We start from the raw sequence: 18285 nt of genomic DNA, 5'->3' as shown, positions 1-18285 counted from the left end.
AATCAGTTTTATTCTTTTAAAACACTCCAAGCACTGTTCTGAGATTTTCATGCGAATGCATTTTTGATCTGCTGTGAGCAAGCAAGGCACCCATCTTGCACAAAGCTTTTTCATATGCAAAATATATCCTACACGTTCTTTTGAAATGCGTATAGTCTCAGCAATTTCATGCATTTTGACTCACCGGTCATCCGATACCATATCGTGCACTTGATCAATGATTTCTGGTGGTGTTAAATTTTTTCGGACGTCCTTCACATGGATCATCTTCAACTCTGTGAATAAACCAAAATCATCTTTGTGATTAGCCAGGTTAACAAATTTTTCTTTAAAAAAAACATCTATTCATTTATTTTTTATTCTCTCATTTTTGCATATGGCACATCAATCATGATCTTAAAAAAAATGTCTTGATAGTGTGTGTGTGTTTGTGTTTTTTTTTGGGGGGGGTGGTGGTACTGAATATATATATGGTGAAAGATGCAAGAAAAAAAATTGTAGTTTTTGTTATTTTTAGAAAGCTTTGTGTAAGCTTGAAGAAATGGAAATAATGGAATGGGACCAACTTTGTTTTATAGGCAGTGGCTCACATCTTAAATGCTGCCATGAGCCAATCAAGTGGTTATTACACTTGTGGGCTACATTATTTAAAACTTGAATTTTTACAGAAAAATAAAATGTATATAAAGTTCATTAGATATCTCTTATTGAAAATAACATTTTAATATGATAGATTACATTATTTTGAATCAACAATTTTTTCCGATTAATATTTACAAGTCTTAATATTACAAAATATTAATATTGTTAAATAACTGCTTCAGTAACTACTTTACAAACTGACAAAATAAATATTACCACAAATTTACATAGACATGGAATAACACGCATTATTTTCATGTGGGCATGGCTGGTGCAAAGTTGAGAAACTAAGCAATCAAATTTTAGTATTTGTTTAGTGCACATACTATAGTTGTGTGCACTAAATAAATAATATTAAATGATTTTTTTAAATCATTTAATATTATATAAATATGTTTTCTTCTATTTATTTCATTTATGCTGAGGGCCACATCTGGCCTGCAGGCTGTATGTTATGGATTTCTGCTTTATAGCCACCTATCAAGAGTATCTCTCATAATATTTTATGAGAGATACTCTCATAATGTAAGTGGTTGATCAAATCAATCAACCACTTACATTCTTACCAAAAAATCAGACCAATCAGATCTTGTGGATTCAAACTAGGACCTGGATGGTCCAAATGGGGAAAAAACACTCAGAACAGCCAAAGTGGGTAGCTGCTATCTAGAAAAAAATAATAATTTGTCTAAAACTGCAAATAACAAAATTAAAAGTACACATCTTGATTATTAAAATGGCATTAAAAATTAGAAATTGGACAGTTTGTAAATAAACATTGATTAATTTGTAAACCCTCTGAAACCATAAAAGTTGTGTGGTTCTGCTAAATAAAAATGGCTGCCATAATTAATAGGATGTTCGGGGAAAAAAAATCTAAAAAACATATTTCTTCCATCCAGGATAGAGTAACCAAAACACACATTTATGCAGCTTTGATTTAATTTTAATTTGACTTCTCATGGAATGACTCCAACATCAATGCTTTAATTAAATCATTAGATTTAATGGTCTTCTTAGTCCAATGAAACATTTGGGTTTAATTCATTCATGTGAAATTGGAATTCAGAAAGCTGCATGCAGTACACATTGTCATAAAATTAATTACTAATATCAAAATAAAATCATTTATTGTGAAGGATGTAAATTCTCTTCAGTGTTTGTATATGCTATAAATTGTTATATGCAGTTGTTATTGTAATTGCTTAGTTTCAGAATTCTCTTCCTATATATCCTAGACTTAGTACAGTTAACTTTTGCTATTGCTAATTCAATTATATTGAACTGATTTGTGTTAAGCAACACTCCTGGCCAAATTCCCATACATAGCATCAGTGCTGTTCTAAAGGAAATTTACAAAAGCAAATCTTCCATTATATAGGACTAATCCTTTGGTTTCTGTGAGTTCAGTACGAGAGTTGTTTGAAAAGTTTGGTAAATTTCCAATAGACAGCAATACAATTCGTTCATTCATATCAGTGTTGGCATGTATCATCTTTTTCATGATCCCTGGCAAAATTTTAGCTACATGCAACGTGTAGTTCTCATTTGGCAAACATTTAAAATGAACATGCTCACATTTTTCATAAAAATGGAGAAAAACGAGTTTTGCACAGTGATAAAAACACTTTTATTTATAGAAGTGGACGGCCGTGCAGATGAAAGCTGAGTAGATGTAGTTCATTGTGGGGGACTCTGCATTAAAGACTATTTATTTTTGGAAAACTGAGTTTAAACATGGTCGTAAATCCATTGAACATGAACCGCGCTCCTGATGCCCGACTGAGGTCACTATGAAGGAAATGATTAACAAAATCCATGGTATCATAATGGAAGACTGCCGAGTGAAAGTGCTTGAGATTGCTGAGATTGTAGGCATCTCAACTGAATGGGTGTATAATATCCTGCACAAAAAATTGCACATGATAAAGCTATGTGTGTGATGGTGCCAAGTGATTGTTGACTGTCGATCAAAAACGCATCTGAAAAGACATTTCAACGCAGTGTTTGGCGATGGTTAATCACAATTCGCAGGATTTTTTTGCATCGATTCATGACTGTAGACAAAACTTGGATCCACCTGAGTCCAAGCAGCATTCAAAACAGCGGACAATGCCTGGTGAAATAGCACTGAAAAAAGCAAAGACCGTTTTGTCAGCTGGGAAGGTGAATGGCCACCATTTTTTTGGGAATTCTCAAAGAATTATCATGATAGACTATTTGGAAAAGGGTAAGTCAATAACAGGAGTCTATTATGTGGCATTGTTGGACCGTTTAAAAGAAGAACTGAAGAAAAAACGACAAAGATTGGTGCACAAAAAAGCTCTCTTTCATCAAGACAATGTACTATCCCACACATTGGCCTTCTCAATGGCAAAATTGCCCGAATTGAGATTCAAATTGGTTCCACATCCACCGTATTCTCAGGACTTGGTCCTGTATGATTTCTTCTTGTTCCAAAAATTAAAAATTTGGCTTGGTGGGAAAAAATTTTCTTCGAACGAGGATGTCATCAAGGCTGTCAACGACTATATTGCACAATTTGACAAATCCTACTTTTTAGATGGGATTAAATTTCCAAAAAATTGGAAACTTGCTGGACCAAATGTGTATACCTCGATGGAAACTATGTTGAGAAATAAAGGTGATTTTTTCCAAAAAAAAGTGTGTAACTTATTTTTTTTACCAAACTTTTCAAACAACCCTCCTACAGTGAAAATTAAATTAAACATTTTATAGTTAATAACAAATTTTCAATGATGCATTTATCACTTTTTTTTGTCTAATTTCATTTTATTATTATAAAATGTCTTAATGTGATTTTATTAGCATATTGATGAATATCCAAGTCCAGATCCACTTTTAGGTATGGAATCATTAGAATTTTATGGCCAAAGACCATGGAGGTTAGGCATTCAAAGTAAGTACAAGTAGATTCTAATTTGTATTTATAAAATAAGCTTACTTATTCCCATAAGCTCTCTGGTCAAATTTCATACGAAACTTTTATAGTTTCTGTATTCAGCTTTGAAATAATGCTGGATTTAATATCCACTTGATTTTTATACACTAATTTGTATGCCTATTTTATTTTTTTATTTATTTATTTTTCAACTTAGCATTTTTTGTGCATAAAACTGCAAAACACTATAGAAAAGTTTTATTGTAACTATTTTCTTTGCTAAATGAACAAACATAGATTCTAAATATAAAGACAATGTAAAACTTGTTCAGATAAATATAGTCAATTCTTATACTAATTTGGATTAACCTGTACAGATTATAACTAATATGAAAAATTGATTATATGATATATAAATATGAGCACACTAACGAGTTGCAAGTGGATAAAAAAGAAAAAAAAAACTTAAGATTATTCAGTTTGAACATCTGTAGCTTGTTTCTTGTAGAACTCAGATGAAGAAATTTTGTTGTAAAGAACAGAGGAAAGGGAGATGAAAGAAGAGGAACAAAAGCTAGAGAAGTTTAGTGTTGGATCATGAATGTATTAAAATTTTAGAAGAGAATGATGAAGTTTAAATAGCATTTCAAAGAAACATTATCCATAAAGTTCTTTAGTAAACAAAAACGTAGGTCACCTATCCTTACTCTTAGTAATACACAAATCACCAGATAAGATCATATCTCTCTGCTTGGACTAACATTTACTTCCAGTCGCTTCTGGAATAAACACATCAGTAGTTTTCCTAGCATCCAAAAAACTAGCTATTTTCTTTATTTTAAGACATTATTTTCCCAAATCTGCCCATGCTCAGAATACTACTCACATGTTTGGGATGGTGCACCTAAAAATTCCCTAAAAATTCTTGATGCTGTCCAGAGGAGTTTATACTTACTTTATACTTAATTGGTTATTTCTTGATTTAATCCTTTCTTATTTTGACCTTACTCAATTTGTCCTACCAGCTGCTCTGTTGTTATATCGCTGCTCACCCTATATTATATATCTTGTTCCACCTATAAATAGCCCTCCTTCTAATCTACTGTCATGCCCTTAAAATATTAATTCAGATTTATCTCCTCTTCGGATATTGGCAAAATTTATATTATACTGCACCAGCCAACATCCTATAACAGAGGAAACTCTTGTTCAGGGAAATAATTCTAAATTAAAAATGATACACAATAATTAATCTCACGCTAGCGCTGTGCAGATTCAGTTGGCAGTTGTGACTCGAATCTCACTTAAGCAAATATATCTAAATTCCTTCCGGCCAAAAGGTTCTATTTCATAAGTGGTGGTTTGAATTCGTAATCAGGCATAAACTCAGATATAAGGTACAAAACATGTTTATTGGAAAAACATAAAATATTTACAGTTAAGAAAATTCAAATACTCAATGGTTCAAAACTCCTCTAAGTTATGGTTCATACTAAATCAATGAATCTGAGTATGCTAAATCCTTCAGTTATGAAAGGATAAGATTAAGTGTAAGCATAATACTACTAGGATATAATTCCTTTCACAAGTTATTCACAGATCACGCATTGAACACTTTCATTAATACTTTATCAATAACTATAATAATTCTAAATTTCATTAAGCAAGCCTAGCCATTCTCAATCAAAATACTGCCTATCAACAATCTCGTTTGTTCCACAGGGTCTTAATTAATTCAATCAATTTCTCACTTAAAATTTTTCTACTAGTGTCCTTTAGTTTACAGTATACACAAATTTCTTATTCTTCTAAGCAATTTTTTTAACATAGAATGAAAATCTTTACATTACCGGATCCTTTCAGATTTCATGCCGTCATCTCATGTAGATCTGGATCACCTTACTGTATATTCTTCGGCTGTCTTTTAGCTTGGCATTGCACTACGTTTTTCTTTTTATCGTTTCCGACTGTGGCGTGCTGTCTGTCGCTCCGCAGGAAACACTCTCCAATGGGACATTCTGCTAAAGCTCGATTCCGCATAGGCCGTCATATTGCGATCAGCTCCGCTTGGAAATCTTCAAACATTCTCGAGAAAAGAACCCACCGTCCGTCATCACCGTAGTTGATCCATTGCTCTCTCACGTCTCCCCCGACAAACCTCCTAAAACTCGATTCCAGGAACCGAAAAGGAAAAAAGGCCCTGTAAAATGGCCCACTTCGTCTTTTATTCACCCTTTTCGGGCGCCCTCTATTCAGTATGGTTTTTACCCACCAACTCCATCGTTCATGCCCCTTGGGGGATCCTACACTCTCTCCCTAATCTGTTAGGTTACATTATTCCAGGTAGCCGTTCTGACGTCATTTTCCGTTTAGGTATAGCCTCCATCGCTACGCTCGACTTGTACATATTATACACGATTATTCCGGATTACTACTTATAATTTTTCTCAGAATTTCATAATGTACTAGACAGCTTAATGGAATTACAAATGATTTAACAATTCCCTTACACAATTCTTACTATTTTGACACAAAATTCTCTGCTTCTCATTTCAGTTATGCAGGAATAACTCTCACTATATGGCACACATGGACTACACATTATTACATAACCTAAAAATAATACTTCATAATTATTAGCTGATGTGCAGATATCTCCTTAATTAGTAGTATTTATCATGTTAAATCCTGAATAAAGAATTTACTTGTAAAGCTCACCATTCAGGATCTAACAGTAGCTTTCCTAGCATCCAAAAAACTAGCTATTTTCTTTATTTCAAGATGTTATTTTCCCAAATCTGCTCATGCTCAGAATACTACTTTGTTTGGGATGGTGCACCTAAAAATTCCTGATGCTCTCCAGAGGAGAGCAATTTGGCTCATAGATTATCTTTTTCTTACAGATTGATCCAGCCTCTATCTCACAGATGCAGTGTTTCAGCAATAATTCTACAGGTGCTTCAATAGTCATTGCTGCACTAAACTGGTAACCATCATTCTTCCACTTTCTGTTGCACCTGTTAATACAAGATCATATCACATACAAGAGCAGTTGCCGCCCAGCATTCTTTTATGCAACTGCAAATGCACTAAACCCGCTTCTCCTCTTCATCTTATTTCATCCACCTGTATCCTCTGGAACAGCCTTCCTCGTGAAGAATTCCCAAACAACTAATCTGTTGTTAGTAATAACTGGTCTGTGTCCTGAGCAGATATTTCATTGTTATCATCTCTACCTGTTCTCCAAATTTCCCAAAATATTTCTCTTTATCTGGGGTTCATTTCTCAATTTACTGTTTAGGTCTCCAACAAAAACGACCTTTTTTGTTTATATCAGCTGTTTTAGAATTCTCTTCCTAGACTGTATGATGATATTTTCTCTGATGCTTCAAAAATCCTCCTGCTGCTTATTAGAATTTTCTGCAGAATCATGATGAATTTTCCTGCATCACTCCGGTTGAATACCATTGTTATTCCCACTCTTTCTGAAATTTTTTCCTTAATAAATAATCCTATACTTGCATTTGTTTGAGAGTAATGACGTAAATGAATTCCAGCTTGCAAACTTAGGTGGCATGATTGAGGTGAGTATGGATTTTAATTTGATTGTATAAATGGTGTTAGGGTAATAGTGAAGCTCTTGGAGAGAGAAAAGAGATGTAAGAAAGGAAGTTGGAGCACTTGAGTTGCAGGTATGTGGGATTGTTGCTGTTCTTTGGGTAAATGATGGTTGTGAGCCAGGGTGGATACTAGCAAAGACTGTCTTGTAGGAGGGATGTACTTCAATAACAGGAGATTGTGTAGAATATCGCAGGACTGAGTGATTGTTGTTGTTGTTGTAATTTGTAATTGCAGCCAAAGCAGCTGAGCCTATGAAGCCGATGTATGATGTCTGTTAATTGCATGCATTCTGGCTGATTTGTGGACAGAGTGAAAACTGAAGAGAATTTGCTAGGATGTTAATGTAATAGGAATTTTAGTAGTTCACTGCTTTACCTCTGTACTGATATTAAACCTACTAGAAAGAAGAACAAGAAGGGCATCTTTCTAATACTAATAGTACACGAGAATCACTAGAAAGAAAAGCAAGAAGCATTACTGTTAGTGAAACATAGTTGTCTGAAGAAAATGTCCTAATAGGAATGGATGTTGAAGGGTGTAGTATATTCAAGGGGATAGAGGATGAAATCAGAGCAGGAAGAAGTGTTACTTGAGATTGTAGCTGAATCATGTCTACTTTCAGAATGTGTGATGTGAAATGAATATAGGCAGTACAAAATATTTCATAGGGTATAAATCTGGGAATGTAGAGAGTGATGAATGTGGGTGATTAGTCATATTAAGTATTAAGTTAGCTAGTGCAAAGTAGGTAATTAATGTAGAAAATTTCAATTATGACAGTAGTTGAAATACCCTGCAGATTGGAAAGAGAAATTAGCAACTTATAGCTGAGGAAATTGACTTTTTGGAATTCTTGAGGTATATTTAGACAACATGGAGTGGAGGGTATATGAAGAGCAAGAATTTTGGATTTGAGAATAACATCAGAGATGGTTGTTGAAAATGAGATTTCATCTCCATATCCAGTTGGCAAGAAAGTGATCCTGTGGTCAACTGGTAGAAAATGAACAAGCATGTGAAAATAAGGTATTAATGTGGAATCACAAAACAAATGATGATTGTAATACAGACTTAGCTACGAGCTATATTATGGATAGGAAGAACTTGAAGGCAAAGGTATCAGCATTGTTTGGTAGTTGATTTAAGAGATATTCAACAGCAAACAGTAGTGATTTATTGTCTAGAATATTAAATATCTGAATGTCAATAATGCAGTGGAACTGGATGATGTTTTACTATCAGTATTTAAGGGAGATAGTGTTAAGGAACTGACAAAGCTATTGCCTAGTTGTTTAATGAAATCCTTGAAGTCTGCAGGGGGGGGGGGGTAGAAAGAGGATAAGAACAATTTCTAGATATTTATTCCCTTTGGGTGGGAATAAGTTGAGAGGAGGTGATTAGTTTACCATTACATTTTATTTATGCTATAAGCAACAATGCTTTGAGATAAAACCAGGAAAAAAAAAAAAAAACTAAAACTGTAAATTAACTGAATGAAATCTTTAGGGGGGGGGGGGAATAGATTTTATATATATGGTGTAACTAAAATGTCTGTACTCATAAGATCATTATGCAAATATTAGTATCTGACTTATTATTGTTTCCCTGACACTTTAAATCTCATTCACAAGAAAATATTGGGAAATTAATTTAAAAATAGCTGTATAAAGTCAACTCAACAAAAACATAAATGCATGTATCTTCAAGAACATAGCTGTGAATTGTATGTCACTGTTTAAGAGTGACTTGTGACTGTGGAACATGCATCCCAGCCCTCTAGTTACCTTAAATCTTTTAGACTCGCATCCCCTATATACTTCTTTTTGATATCTGTTAGTCAGCCATAATAGCATAGCTCTTATCCAGGCTATGCTATAATCCAAACCCATATTCTCCAACTTATGCAAACAGTCTGGAGGTGTCACATAATAATAATTTACTTTGTGAAAAAGTTTCTACACCTAATGACAAAGCTGTCCTCCTGCATCATTCCAGCTGTACTGGAAACAGTGCACCACATGCCACCTATGCTGCAAAAAAGATATATCCAAGACATCCAAAAATTGTATGGTTTTTTTTTTTTTTTTGGTATCGCACTAAGTATATTTAGAAGTTGGGCTCCGGAATGAACATGTCTACACTTTTTATTTCTACCTTGCTGAATTGAAGATGGGTATAAAAGTATGCATGCTTTCATGCTATCTACCCCACAGCGCATGGAAACAAGCCCATATTTAGTCAATTCAAAAATAAAGATATAAAAGTCTGCTATCAAATTTTATCCACTCACCAGTCTCAAGCACATCTTCATGCTACATTACTTATCTCTCGATATGTCCAATGGAAAGGTTTGTAAAAACCTGCTCTTGCACTTGATATTTTTTTTTTCAACACATCCCAACACTTGATACAGTCAGGGCTGTTCACCAAATTATCGTCATATGGCATACTTACCACCTTTTGTAACTGTATAGGCAGTTTTCTCTCTAGTCATTAACTGCATATAATTGTGAATCAATGGCTGTCTCTCTTCAAATTTCTCTACGAATGCAAGAGTGCCTAAGACTGTACATAAATGATCTTCTCACAGTGAAATCAAACCATATCCATAACTTTGCTCGTGATATTTGCTCATTTTCCTTGCCAACCTGGTAAAGGTTGACAGGGAAAAGGCTCAGAGGAAGACACCAAGATATAAATGGATTGATACAATGAAAAGTGCCTTAAAATATGGAAATATAAGATCTGATATTGGAATCTTGACAGATAGCAGATTAATTTGGAGGAAAATTGTTGATTGGAAGTTAGTAATGGTGTAACTTCACGTAGTACTATCATAATTATCCTGTACACCCCTGAGGGTACATATTAGGAATTTAATGACGATGATGATGTAGAAATGCTTGAAGTTCTGATTGGGAAGGATTGCAGATGCCAAAAGATTCTCAGAATTTCATTCTGAAGTTTTGAGAGTAATGAAATTAAGAATATGCAGCTCAATGTTCTCTATGTAATAGTTGTTAAGATAGGTGAATCTTGAGCTCTTCAGTTTGCCTGTTTGTGTAATTTATCTTGACATATCAGTCATTGTACAAAGTGGTAAAGTACTTATGTAATTCTCTGAAGCATCCAGCATTGACAGTGACTTCAGTAGTTTTAAAATATTAAGGGGAAAATCTTTTCAGCAATTCCATTGTATCAGTTATTACAATATTTGTAAAAAGAAACATTGATAGAATAAGATTAGCTGCCTTGTTTTGAAATCTTCAGCCTTTCTTAAGAAAGAAAATTGCTTATGAAGCTAGAAAAGACTATAGTAACTTTCATATTTTGTAAACTTCTTAAATGACTGAGCGACAGCTATTACTCATCCAGTTGGAATTGAACAGAAATATGTACTTCTCTTTCTGGTCATCTTAATTAAAGAAAAAAAGAAAGAAGAGTTTATATAAGTTTGTATTTTGTTCACCAGTCATTGTTCTTTTTGTTAACAATTTCCCACCTCCCCCAGTTCTTACATACTTCTGGAAAAAAAAAAAAAAATAGTTGAGTAAAAAAGTTCAGCTGTATATCAGCAACATTGAATGTTTCTTTCAAATTATATGATTGAATAAACGCTGTCATCAATCTGGTGTGTTTCTTTGTATGAAAAAACCTCCTTTTTTTTTACTAGAATGAAAAGTGACATGAAATGAAAATGTCTGAAAATCTACAGATTGTAAAAGATCCATAATAAAGACATTACGATTTTTGTATAATTAATTAACATTCTTATAATTACATTTAAAATTCATAATAATATTCCTATTACATCTCTTTCCAAATAGAAAGAATTAAATTAGAAGAACATCTTTTTTGAGAATATTTGATTTTGCATTTTCTGTTCCATTACAGTGATTTGTAGAAAGTCTAAAGGCATTATGAAACCAAAACATAACAATGGTCACAAAATTAATTGTTTTTACATGTATAACTGAAATTAATTTATTTTCCAAATCTGCAATTCAAAGATATCTATGTGTGTGTAAGTATATATTTATGTATGTACGTGTGGCCACACCACACAGATATGTACTTTGCATATTTTCAAAATGTTTTACATGATTTATACTTAATATTACTTTACATCATAGTTTTAAATAGCTGGTCAAATGTCAAATGTATTACATTAGTGTTTTACACACTATTCCATTAATACTATACACAATAATTTTACACAATTTTAGGCTAATAATAATTAACTTTACTTAATCCTCTTCATTCCACCTGGGAGATAGGTCTTCCACCACCATTTTCCATCAGACTCTGTTTTTTGCTTCTGCTTTTATTTGGTTACAGTTTTTATTAATATTTGTTATTTCTTTCAGTATTGTTCTTTTCCATGTTTCTCTTGGCCTTCCTCATCTTCATTTAAACCTTGTGGGTTCCAATCTAGAGCATGTTTTACTATTATTTTATCTTCTTTCCTCAACACATGCTCCAACCATCTCCATTTCCTTTCACGTATCTGTTGCAACATGAGTTTCTGGTTTGTTCTCTGCCATAGTTCTTCATTTGATATTTGTTTTGGCCAATATATTCTCAGTATCATTCTAAATGCTTGTTTAGGAAGATCTGAACATCGTTAACTATCTTTTTGTTTAACGTCCACATTTCTGATCCATGCATTAGTATTTCCTTTACATTTGAGTTAAATATTCTCATTTTAGTTTTTATAGACAAATTCTTGTTTTTCCAAATATTTTTAAGTTGGTTGAAAGTTGAATAAGCCAGCTGTTTCCTTCTATTTATATCTTCAGTAGTTCCTCCTTTTATTGATACTATTGACCAAGGTATATAAATTGTTCTACTTCTTTAAGCAGTATTTCTTCTATTGTTATTTGTTTATTTTGCTTTGCATTTATTTTCATCAACATTGTTTTATTTTTATTTATCCTAAGACCAACTTTTTTGGCTGTTTCTACAAGTGTTGTTGTTGTTTTTTGTTCTATATGTTGGTGCTTTTGTGAAAGTAAGCAGATATCATCTGCAAAATCTAGGTCATGGAGTTGGTTTTGAAGTAATCATTGTAATTCTGTATTTCCATGAGATACTTTTCTCATCACCCCGTCTATGACAATTAAAAACATAGTAGGGGAGAGTATACAACCTTGCCTTACTCCTGTCTTTGTTTTAAGTGGTTCTGAGAGGCTCCATGTATTACTTTAATTTCAAAATCTTCATACATTTTTTTAATTATTCTTATTTTTTCTGGGAGTTCATAATTTCTAAGTAATTTCCATAGGGAAGATATGTTTATACTGTCAAAAGCTTGGTCAAAATCGATAAAATTTAAATATAAGCTTGCCTGCCATTCCAATGATTGTTCTATGATAATTCGTAAAGTAGCAATGTGGTTGGTGCATGATATTGGCTCTAAATCCTGCCTGTTCTGGTCTTAGTTGTTTTTCTATTTCTACTTTGATTCTTTCTAGTATTTTACTTATAACACTCAGCAATGTTATACCTCTCTGATTTTTGCATTCAGATAGGTTCCCTTTTTTTTTGGGGGGGGGGGGGTAATTTAACCAGTAATCTAGTATTCTATTCCTTAGGCCACTCTTCTTTCTGCCATATCTCATTTAGTAAGGGATATAATATCTCTGCTATAAGTTTTGGATTTTCTTTTAGGATATATCGCCTGGTATGTTGTCTGCTCCCAGTGCTTTACCTGTTTTGATCTGAGTTATTGCTTTTGTAATTTTTATTTTTGTTATTTCGTTCAAATTTATATCTAATGATGCATTTTGTTCATTTAATTCTAGGCTCTGGTCGCCATCAGTCATTTCTTTAAATTTCTCTGAGAAGAATTCCACCCATCTATTTATCTGTTCTTTTTCATTTAATAATAGTTTTCCTTCTTTATTGTATATAGGAACTATCCATTTGTTTCTTTTTCCACTTAATTTCCTTGTAATATCATATAACTTTCTAGTATCATTTATATATGCAGCATCCTCTGCCTCTTGTGCTAGATTCTCTATGTATTTTCTTTTATCATTTCTTGCACTTTTTATTTCTTTGTTAATTGCTCTATATCTTTCTGCTTGTTCTTGTTCAACATTTTCACCAATCTGTAACAGCTTCCCTTTCATTCTATCTCTCTCCTCTATTTTTAATTTGGTGTTTTCTGATATCCATTCCTTGGCTGTATTAGTTCGAAATCCCAATATCTTTTCTGATGTGCTTATTAGTATGTCTTTAATCTTAGTCCATTTTCCCTCTATGTTATCTCCTCTTTTTTCGACTTTATCCCATTTATCCTGTAGAGTTGTTATAAATTTATTTCTAATCTCTTTGTTTTTGAGTTTTTCAATTCTAAACCTCTTCCTGTTGTGCACTGTTCGTTTAGTTTTAAATATTTTTATTTTCATGGTAGCTGTAAGGAGAAAGTGATCTGAATATGCCTCAGCTCCTCTTTTAACTCTGACATCCAGGAGTGATTTCCTCCAATTCCTTGATATAAGTACATGATCTATTTGGTTCTTTCTCTTTCTATCTGGTACTATCCATGTCCACTTGTGTATTTTTTTTTTTATGTTGGAAGAGACTCCCTCCTATTACAAGCTGATTGAACATACAAAAGTCTATAAGTAACTCTCCATTTTCATTTATTTCTCCTTCTGCATACTTTCCCATAACATTTTCTTTATTAGTATTATCATTTCCAACCTTAGCATTAAAGTCTCCAATTATAAGTTGCATATCTTTTTTATTTGTTGTTTCTATACTTCTCTGTAGCATGTTATAAAAATTATCCTTTTCTTCCTGGATCACATCATTTGTCGGTGCATATATAGCAGTTATTGTGATGTTCTGCTTGCCAGCTTTAAATCTAGCATTTAGTATTCTTTCGGATATTGGGTTCCACTCCATTAGTGCACCATGAGCTTTCTTTGTCATTATTAATGCAACTCCCTTTGTGTGGTCATTCATATTTTGGTTCCCAGAGTAGATTAAGTAGTGACCAGAGTTTAATTTGATTTTTCCAAATCTTATCCATCTTATTTCACTTAATCCTATTATTTCTAGTCTGTATTTTTCTAAAACTCTCGAGACTTGGTATGTCTTCCCAGTTTCGAACATGGTTCTAACTTTCCATCATCCCAGTCTAAGCTTGTCTTTTAGTAAGGTGTCTGTCACTTTCTTCCGCACCTCTGCTTCCCCAGAAGGGCTTTCACAGAGGTGCCTCATGTTCGTGGCAGTTCATGTTCTATTTTCTTCATCCAGTATCACATTTTGGAAGGTTTCAGTTTGCATAGCAAAGATTTTTTTCTGAGACTGGGTTGCTAGCCCTGCACTCAACCCTCCCCATTTATCTGCACTTGGGACCGGCATGTTTTCACCAAGTTTTCACTAAGCATGGCTGGGTTCTAATAATACTTAAGTTTTAAATTATAATTGCTTCATTGCCTTTTATGGTGGTAGTTGAGACTCTTTCGAGGTTTGTAGCCATAGTCTGAAAATAAATGGAGTCATTGTTTGAACCTGCCTTACATCAAGGACTGCTATAACACAAATTCAGTCAGAGTTCTCATCTCTGTTCAGAAATCTTTGATTTATTATTATGTCTTACTTAAAAGTTAGAGACTTTAAAACAAGTCTTATTCTTTCGTCACTTGAACTGACATCACTGCAAGATGTTGCAGTGTTATGGATGTCTAAATATTCTATTTTTGTTGTGGATATTCATTGTCACCATATGAAAGCATTTATGAAGTTGTCAATGATCTTCAACTGACTGAACAAACAAAATTATGTTGTTAAAGAAAATCTAAAGAATAGTCTAGTGTATGGTAGTCCAATCCCATTGCACAAGGGTGGGGCAAAGATGGATGTATTTGTCTATCGACATGTTAGTATCTCAGGAGTGGTGGTGGTGAAGATTTTGGAAAAGTTGGTTAGGGCTCGTATTTGTAAATGGGTTGGCAGAGAATCTGTATTTTGCAACAAACAGCATTGTTTTACAAAGGGAAGATAGTCTTTTAGCAACTTGCTCACATTCTATAATAATATTACCTCAGAGTTAGACAAAAGCAATGGATAAACTACGATACTTTTGGATTTTGCTAAGGCTTTTTATGGAAGACTTGTATAATTTGGAAAATTTGGAATTGGATTATAAACTGTTGGCATGGATAAGAGGATGCCTTACTGACATTTATCAAAAAAGTCATACATGGGGTGCAATGCATATGCAAGAATTCAAGGTAACCTATGATGTACCTCAAGGATCAGTCCTTTGTCCATTATTATTCAGTCTGTATATTAATGACATTGGAATGGATTTGACATACGATATACAGCTATTGGCTGATTATGCAAAGACTGGTAGGGTAATCATGAGTGCTGCTGATATGCAGCACTTGCAGAATGATTTGAACTGGCTGGAATTGTGTGCATGTGAAAATGGCTGTCATTTCAATGTTAATAAAGGTAATAAAATAAATCATGCACTTTGGTGTGATTAGATATCCAATATCACTCATGATAATGTTTTGTAGAACAAATACCCATTTAGGGATAATAATCACTAAATTTATTTAGCTAATAAGTTATTATTATTGGCAACCATGTGAATATCGTGCATAATGAGAGAAGAGAATACTTGATATAATATCCCTTGTTTTATGTTGCACTGTTGAGGGTGTTTATTATTTCAGCTGAGTACTTGATTCCTTGGAAAAAATCTGTAATCTACATGGAACATTTCAGTTTTTTGCCATAGTACTTGATGTTTAATTTCATTTGTACATATTGCCACTGCTGATTTGTGTTTTCTTTCATTCTCTATGTCCCTGATTTGTTTAGACTTGCATGGTATGTTAAAATGGCTGTCATTTCAATATTAATTAATGTAAGGTCATGGATATCTAATCCCACTTTGGTGGGATTAGATATCCAATGTTGTATTATATTGGTGGGATTATGCTAGAAGAAGCTGATAGGGATCTTGGAGTTTTAGTAAGTAGGAAGTTGAAGTTCAAGGGTGTCATATAGCAAAAATTGTGAATACAACTAGGAGAATAATTGCAATGCTGAAACGAACCTTGATATGTAAAGATAAGGATGTCATTTTACTTCTTTATAAGACCTTGATAAGATCTTGCTTGGACTCTTGCATGCAGGTCTGGTTTCTGTGGTGATTCTGATACAGTGGAGAGCAAGTGCAAAGGAGAGTGTCAGAAATGATATCAGGATTGTGGAATACTGATTATGATGATGGATTATTGCTAAATATAGTATATAGACTGTAAATGTCTCTACTGTATTTAGTAACACAAGAAAAACAATGTTTTATTGTTTCTGCAGTATATCAGTTGGGGTTGGAATGTTTCCAGTTTTCTAAAAGAACAGATGTAATAAGTTTGTAAGTAAAAATTCATCTATTCCTGAATAAAAATGAATCCTTCCATAAGAACTGAGCTGCATCCATTGATCTCCAACAAAATTTGAATGTACGAGATATCTATTATTGATAAAACATAGAAAGAGCTTCTGACAAAAAAGGGGGGAAAAAAAAAGAAAAAGTAAATGAATATAGGATTTGTGAAAGGGTGGATAATTCTAATGATGATCGGAAATTATTTGTTTATATTATTATGTAAGAAACATATACTGATGATCAGTGAATAAAAGAAAACCAAGCAAAATATAAATAAGCATAGAAATAAATAAACAACAAACTTGCTGCTCCTTCAACCCACACATACTCCTGCCTTACCTAGATGAATTACCTGCTGATTGGATTTGTCTCTCCCTGTAGTTATTTACAGAGTTATCAACCATGTACAGCCACCATTTATTATTGTTTAGTTATATTTTGTTAACAAATCGGTTTCACTCTCGTCATAAGTTTTTAATCATGCCATCATTATGGTCTAAGTTTATAGGATCACATGTTATTTGCTTCACCCAGCTGCTGGATGAATCAAATAAATAAAATAAAATCTCTCTCTTTTAATATCACAAATGTAAATTATAATAATTCATTTGCCAATCATGAAAGTATTTCTATTCACACCTGTTCTTTCTCTCCCTTATATTTTTCCATTCTCACATCGTTCATTAATGAAGGTTCACATATTTACATCTTTCAGTAATTCAAATATACCAACCAAATATAAAATTCTCGTTAATTATTATTTTCCAGTATGTCCTAAAACAAACAAATTAGTTTCCCCCTGTTATGCAGATTTAATTGTGATCGAAGAATCATCGTGATATGTGATGTGTCTGCCGATCAGCATGCACAAAATTTCCACGAGGCAGTGTTTTCACTCACCCTTCCTGATGGTTAGGGTGGCAGTGAAAGAGTCTTGATTGCCCTGATGTAAATGTGTTAAGCAGCCTCCTCCCCCAAAAAATAAAAATAAGCCAAGTAATAATAAAGTACTGTTTGTTGTTCCTTTATTATTGTGTTAATTCTTGAGAATGTAAATCTCTCTCTTTTAAGCATTATCATAACAGGACCAAAGAAAAAAAAAGAAAAAGAAAAAACAATACCACTAATTAGTAAAAATAATGTAAAGTAGCCATTTCTGATTTACAATCGACCTCTTATTTCTCAGTATTTGATTCAGTTATTTTTAACCCCCACCCCCATGAACATTTAACTTATAGATATTTATTTTGCGACATATCTTTTTGTAATTAAAACAATACTAAGCTAAATTTATCGAATTCTCATAACAAAGAATCTTAACACTTAAAAAAAGTTCCATTTTTATATTTATCAAATCTGTTCTCATGATGTCAAAAGTACTTAGTTTGAATTTGATTTAATGGTCCATGTTAATCAAATCCGTGCTTTCAAAATTTTTTTAGTGTTAAAATAAAAAACATAAATGAAGTCAATGTTACCATTAGAGTTAACGAAGTATTAGAATAATCAGAAAAGAAAGACTGTCATTAGATTAGTGAATAGTTCTGTTTCAGAGCGGGACCAAAGAATCCATCCAAATACAAGGTCAAGGAAAATAGTGTTAAAAATTCGGTTTTCTGAGTGCTCATTAAAATAATCAACCAAAGCAGGTGATACAGGATTACCCAATATGGTACCTCTGATTTGTTTTAACAGG

At 33.0% G+C, this 18285-nt stretch overlaps 1 protein-coding gene across 1 annotated transcript in view; it reads left to right on the top strand.

The window, feature by feature from the left end:
* The window catches only part of gry (trafficking protein particle complex subunit 11 gry), a 550052-nt gene that overhangs the window by 207432 nt on the left and 324335 nt on the right, over positions 1 to 18285 (top strand). The window contains exon 12 of the mRNA XM_090404214.1: positions 3472 to 3562. Within this exon, the coding sequence (XP_090260340.1) occupies positions 3472 to 3562 (91 nt within the window). The remainder of the gene's footprint in view (positions 1 to 3471; positions 3563 to 18285) is intronic.

This window comes from Typopeltis vanoorti, chromosome 2 (genome assembly GCF_054136105.1).
Source record: "Typopeltis vanoorti isolate ZY-2024b chromosome 2, IOZ_Tvanoo_1.0, whole genome shotgun sequence".
Lineage (NCBI taxonomy): Eukaryota > Metazoa > Arthropoda > Arachnida > Uropygi > Thelyphonidae > Typopeltis > Typopeltis vanoorti.
This window is presented reverse-complemented; position numbering and strand designations above follow the sequence as displayed.